This window comes from Poecilia formosa, unplaced genomic scaffold, assembly GCF_000485575.1.
Source record: "Poecilia formosa unplaced genomic scaffold, Poecilia_formosa-5.1.2 Scaffold118, whole genome shotgun sequence".
NCBI classification, from domain to species: Eukaryota; Metazoa; Chordata; class Actinopteri; order Cyprinodontiformes; family Poeciliidae; genus Poecilia; species Poecilia formosa.
The window spans coordinates 699,175-706,065 of NW_006800057.1; the positions used below are offsets into that span (position 1 = coordinate 699,175).

A 6,891-nucleotide genomic window follows, 5' to 3' on the forward strand; every position below is an offset into this window, starting at 1 on the left:
CCTCCTTCCTTACGGCTTGTGTACAGTCTCAGGGTGCTGGATTTCGGGGGGAACCCTCCATGCATGGTTAGTAGCTTCCGAGTCTTAACATCCGCAATCTTTATCTCCTCCTTTGGCCAGCTAATTATTCCTGCATATTATCTGATTACTGGTAAGGCATAGCTGTTTATCACACGGATCTTGTTCTTGCCATTGAGCTGGCTTCTCAGGACTTGCCTTATTCGGTGTAATCTTTATTGGAATCCCAGCTCTTTTAATAACCCTTTAACAATTTACATTTAGTGATGAGCTCCAACGTTTTTATTGGAACTCGTCACCCCAATATTCCACTCCCTCCACAGATTCCCAATCATATGCAAGTCGAGACTCCAAAATGTTCATATAATTTCCAGTCAGAAGAAACAGGCTGGAAAATGAAAGTTAATTTATATCTCGTGTGCTAGGAGTTTGAATAATGTGGAGTCTAATAATAGATGTGGCATCAGATATTTGAGTTCATGCTGGAAAAGATTGCTGTCTGTGCATGAAAATTAAGTACAAATATGCATCTCCAAGTTCCAGGGAATATCTGTTGATGCAGGCTGTAAGGATTTGAGTTTACCACAATAATTTTGGTTTTGATGATCATGTTGAAAACATACTGGTTCTTTTCATGCAAAATGGTGTCTACAGCTACAAAATAACCCTTACACACCCAACAATCTACTTTTAAAAAAATGGGAGTCATAATTTATCAGGCTGCTAGTTTTCCAGTTTAGAAATACAACATTTACCCATAAACAATTGAATTCAAAGACCTGGTATAACATTGTGAAAGAAAGGGCTAAAGGAAGTTGTGTGTAGTTGCAACTCAAAGACTTTTTACAATTGTTGCAACATGAAAAAATATAATTAACTTCAGCCTTCAGAATCTTTGCATGAATTTTGTACTCGGAGGATGTAAGGCTCTGCACAGACAGTTCTTTCACTTTGTCGAATAATTTCATCCAGTAAGGCAAAAAATGTATCCAAACCAATCTTGATTAACAGCAAAAGAGTTAGTTTTTTTTTACCCCAGTGATATTATTTGAGTGTTTTTGTCCAAAACAACATATTATACCTCATTTAGCCAATCCCCATTATCAAAGTCCTTTGTTTCTCTATTGCATTAACACTTGAGGTCTGATATCAAATGAACTGGGTTAGCAGCATAGCACAGTACTGCTTCACATTCCTGTAAGGTCCATCATCCAACCCCAAGGCTTTAGTTTTGTATTGTATTTCCTTTGGTAGGAAAGAGAGACGAGGAGTAGTGAAACCTCTGGTGGTTAGCTATCCGACTGCCGTTCCACCTTCAGCGAGAGCAGACCGAAAAAGTCGCAACAAGACTCAGACTCATTCCACCAATTGTGCATTACTTCCCTTAAAGGGATCTATGATTGGTAGGACATTTTGGCAAAAATATAATGTAATTTTCCTTTTATCTAAAAAATTGCTGCTTGTGATATGACAAAACTCATGATTACTTCAAAAAATGTATACCATTTGTTATATTTTTCACCCATGGAGGTCGTCATCTGTTGATGACACGTTGTGGTCTGTTCTATACTGGAATCTACAGAGTGACCACCGGAAGGCTAACTTTACCTGAGTTGTTGTTTATCATGTTGTGTTTGGTTTAACTCTAATTTTAGATAAGCCACACTGTGTCAGTGTTGGCTGTTATTAAAAAAACAAACAGCGAGTGGTGAGTCTGGTTCACTTTCCATATGAGAAGAAAATTAGAGCACAGTGGGAGAGAGCTGAACACAACTTCCAAAAGTTCTATTTGTGACCTCAACATTTCTCTCCAGAAGACAGATTTGTATGAGCCAAAGTGGAAGGGTCTAACAGGTGATCGTTACCTTAACGAGCTAAAAACAAATGCACTGCCGACCTTTCTTAAGGTGCCTAAACCCCAACAGTGGCTAGCAAGTGAAAAACGCTAGAAGAAATATCAGAGACAGACAGTGCTGGGAGCTCTTTTAAATGTTAAAAGAGCTATTGCTAATGCCGCCGGTACTGAATGTGAAACCACGGACCAACACCGAACCAACAGCTGTCACCGGACCGCACACAGAGCTACAGCCGCTAGGAAAAGCATCAGAGATAGGCAGCGCTGGGAGCTCATTTAGATGGTTGCGGATCTTTTGCTACTGCCACTGGGTAGCACAGACCATCAGGACACATGTACTGAATGTGAAATCACAGACCGACGCCGGACAAAGACCAGACAGACCAAACAGTTGTTACCAGACCGGACACAGAGCTACAGAACTAGCCGGATCACACAGTCCGACCAGAGGTACACGTCATTCATCGTTTCATTTATGAAGCTGAAGGCAGCAGCAGCAAAACACCAGCTCCTGACCAACTCTGTCCTCTTCCTCCATTTGGTTCTCCTCATCTTCGTCATTTTCTGATTTCTACATTTTTTTTTCTTTTTGCATTAAAAAAAGACCATGACTGAAGCTAATTTCTCCTGGAATCCCCAGTAATATTACGGTTAAGAAAACAAGTCATGATAAAAGACTGTTTTAAACATATTTATTTAATATCAGGAGCAAAAATAAATGAACAAATTATATCCATACATATTAATAGCTTAGGGGCAATAGGAACGTTTATGATTTATGTACATCTTCATTTACGATACACTGCATACCAAAAGAAAAAAACAAACATTATAGAATGTCATGATACAAGTTGTTCAGCACACGGTAGACAGAAAAAAACAAAAACAGAATATAACTATTGCTGGATGCCTGTAAATAATTTAAATGTTAATTTCATTATAATACAGATGCAACATTTTTTCATCAATGATAATAAAGTGGGTTTATATACAAAGCACAACCAAGATGTAATATATCAGTTTGTTGCTGCTTAAGCTTTTGTTGTTGCTGATTTCTGTTAGATCTTTTTGCTGATTGTTATGTCACTGAACATAGCACCCTAAACAACACATGAAAACCAAAACACCAAGATTCATAAGATTATATTAATGAATAAAGTCATTACTGTATGACACAAAGTAAGCATGTGAACTCCAGCAGTTATTAAAAATGACCCTGGAGTTTGTTGTCTTCATCAGGTTTGAACAGGAGTTACAGCAGACTGTAAGCTTCCCATCTAAAGACCCAATCCAAATATGCTCCTGTGTATAACATGGGGAAGAGATGCGACAGACATCTGTTCCCTATGACAACAAAGGGCCCAATGACAGTTACTTTTTAAAATTCTTTTGCATTTAATCACAGATTCTCAGTAACACCCATTCAGCTCAGACGTGTTTCCTCTGCCTTTAAACTCATTCCAAAAATTACTCAGCTTTTACTTTTCTTTTCTTCCAGTGCGAGCTTCCTTTTAAAAGTCATCCATCTTGCCACTCTCCCATAAGAGCAAGGTTTGTGAACTGCATGGCAAACAGTAGACCTGTAAATAAATCATGGATCTATGCAGCCTGTCCAGAGGTACCTTTGGTCTCTTTTCCTGCTGCTCTGATTAATTCTCAGTGTCCTTTCAGCATAATTAGAAATTATAAATACTAACTCAAGGTCTACTGTAAGAGCCGGATGAAACGATTGAAAAGGCAGCATTTGTGGGTTTAGCTGTTGATGCTTGATGTTAAATAGTATCAATATCCTCAATTATTTTTCAGTATGATGACAATACATTAGATCAAAGTGACGTTTGTGGTTGTAGTATGAAAAATTGTGCTGAAGTTTAAAAAGCATGAATGCAGTTGCAAGGTACTGCATTTGGTTTGACTCGGGGTGAATAACGACAAACTCACAGAGATAAACTCACTTCTTAAGGCTGAGTTCTTGTTGTGTTGTTTGCATTGAAAGAAATATGATCCTGTAATCTTGGGAAACATTTCACCAGCAGCTGTTTGAAATGGTTCTGAAATTTTTTTCCTACAAATGTATAAAACATTGGACTGATGCAGAAGTAAATGTAAGCCATGTTGCGGGTGACATGAAGAGCGTAACCGAGTTTCCTTTTACCTTCACAGCTCAAAACAGACTCTAATTTATAATGAAGGAGTTCTACAATGTTAAAAGGGATCCAGCAGATGAAGAACAACACTACGATCATAAATATCACCCTAACTGCATGGAATTTAGAACCTGATTGCGATTTTTTAATGGTGACCACAATCCTAACATAACAAAATATAATAATAGCCAGAGGGAGGATCAAAAAGACAAAAAGCTGAATATGAAATCGAAATTTCTTGAGTTTCTCTACATTCATATCAGGAATGTAAGCAAATTCCTCACAGTGAATTTTTTTGTCCTTCTCATAGGCACCATGAAGGATCATTGGCAGGACACAAGCCAAACCACTGATCACCCACACCACTGCACAAGATATGATAGCATTGCGTCGACTCCTTACATGTACTACTGGCATAAAATGTACAAAAGCAAGGTAACGGTCAAATGTTAGCAGAGTTAAAAAGAAAACAGAACTGTAAAAACCCAGGTAATAGGCACTGAAGACGATCTTGCACATAGCTGAGCCAAAAATCCAGTCAGACATCTGCATGTAGGCGGCCACAATGGGAAGGCTGCTCATGAAGATCAGGGAGGACGCCACCAGGTTGACCAGCAAGATGTTGATCACAGTGTACAGCTTCTCAAACCTGGAGGGAAGATGATAAGGTGTTATTTTGGCGTAAGCATAAATTTGCCAATAGTCGGAGCACAAATTATTATCAGTGGGTTTAATTTTACACAAGTCTGAAGTACATTTCACAAAAGACTTGTGTGAAAGTTGGCCAGAAATTTAAATTAAGTTATGGATTGTTTGGAACTCACAATTTTAGATATGATACGTGAATAAAAGTTATTCTTTATTCCTTCTTGTCAAACATTTTGAGACAAATTATGCAAATTTTCACCCATTGCTACAACCATAGCACAGACTTCCTGAAGTTAAATTGTTCCAAACCCCAGGAAAATTGAAGATGCAAGCAGCATTGGGCAGCTCAGTGCCACTCCAGTCATGTGGTGACTGCGAAAGCTCCGTACCTCAAGGACTCTCAGACCAGGAGAAACAAGATTCTCCAGCCCGATGAGACAAAGATTGGACTCTTTGTTGTGAAGGCCAGGCGACATGTTTGGAGGTAACCAAGCCAATATCATCTAAATGTATGCAGCAATGTCCAGAGACATCTTGGATGGAGAGTTGCTCCAAAGCATCTTGATCAAAGACTGGAGCTACAGTTCATTTAACAGTCAGACAACAACCCAAAGCACATGGCCAAATATGAAAGGTTTTTCAGAACCACTTAATTTGATTGAACATCTTTGGAGAGATCTGAAAATGGCTGAGTGACATATCCATCCAGCCTGATGGAGCTGGAGAAGAACTGCAAAGAAGAATGGGTCAAACTGTTGAAAGACAGGAGAGGAAAGCTGAAGGCATCATGTTCAAAAGACCAGAGGCTGGAATTGCTTTGAAGGCAGGTCAACAAAGTATTAAGCAAAGGCTGTCTATACTTATGTAAATATTTTGTCTGATTTGAAGAAGGTGGGGGGGGAGGGGCAACTTCACTCAGCTATGTAAATGTGATGTCTTGGTTTTCTATTTTTAATACAGATGCAAAACACTCCAAAAAATTCCAATGGGTATGTATGTGTAGATTTTTGGGGAAATAAATGAATTTAATACAACTTGGAATAAGGTTGTAACATAACATTAGAAAAAGTGAAGTGCTGTGAATACTTTACAGTGGCCTGTAAATTTTCTCATATAAATTTTGTCTACATCAAACAGCAAAAAGCAAATATAGCAATTTGATCAACATCCAAAGAGTTAAAGTATTTTAATACTAGTGCTGTCAATCAATGGGGAAAAAAAATCAGATTAATCACATTAGTGGTATGATTAATCACAATTAATCATTATACCTAACTTTGTCAGCTTGAAATACATGAAGCTGAAGCTGGTTTCCAATTCCAGCTTCCAATAGCTAAAGGGTGATTCCACTTAATTTTTCACTACTTTCCGCATCTTTAATCAACTCTAGTTTAAAAACTACTGAAAACTCAATACAGTTAGATTTTCACCATTTTTGGCACCTCTTTCATTACTACAACTGCTCTAATTAAAAAACTACAACTCCTAGACTCTTCAAACCTGGAATAGATTATTCTGCTCTAAAAGCAGAATACTTAAAACCATGTTAGTGATTTGTGAAAACTCAATAAAGTTCAATAATCACTATTTTTTGGCATCTGGATCACACTAAAACTGCTGTAATTAAAAAACTACAACTCATAGACTCTTCAAACCTGGACTAGATTATTCTGCTCTAATAGCAGAATATTTATAACCATGTTTGGGATTTGTGAAACCTCTTGCTGATTTGTGAAAACTCAATAAAGTTTGATAATCATTATTTTTGGCACCTCTTTCATTACTAGAACTGCTCTAATTAAAAAACTACAACTCATAGACTCTTCAAACCTGGAATAGATTATTCTCCCCTTCAAGCAGAATATTTAGAATCATGTTTGGGATTTGTGAAACCTTTTTCTGATTTGTGAAAACTCAAGAAAGTTCTATTTTTAACTATTTTTGGCATCTGGATCACACTAAAACTGCTGTAATTAAAAAACTACAACTCCTCGACCCTTCAAACCTGGACTAGATTATTCTGCTCTAATAGCAGAATATTTATAACCATATTTGGGATTTGTGAAACCTTTTTCTGATTTGTGAAAACTCAAGAAAGTTAGAGCAGAATAATCTATTACACGTTTGAAGAGTCTAGGAATTGTAGTTTTTTAAATTAGAGCAGTTGTAGTAATGAAAGAGGTGCCAAAAATGGTGAAAATCTAACTTTATTGAGTTTTCACA

General features: G+C 37.4%; 1 protein-coding gene across 1 annotated transcript in view; it reads right to left on the reverse strand.

Moving 5' to 3' along the window:
- LOC103143929 (C-C chemokine receptor type 3-like) overlaps positions 1–6,891 on the reverse strand; it is a 32,869-nt gene that overhangs the window by 13,109 nt on the left and 12,869 nt on the right. The window contains exon 3 of the mRNA XM_007560642.2: positions 4,423–4,669. Coding sequence (XP_007560704.1) covers positions 4,423–4,669 — 247 coding nt within the window. The remainder of the gene's footprint in view (positions 1–4,422; positions 4,670–6,891) is intronic.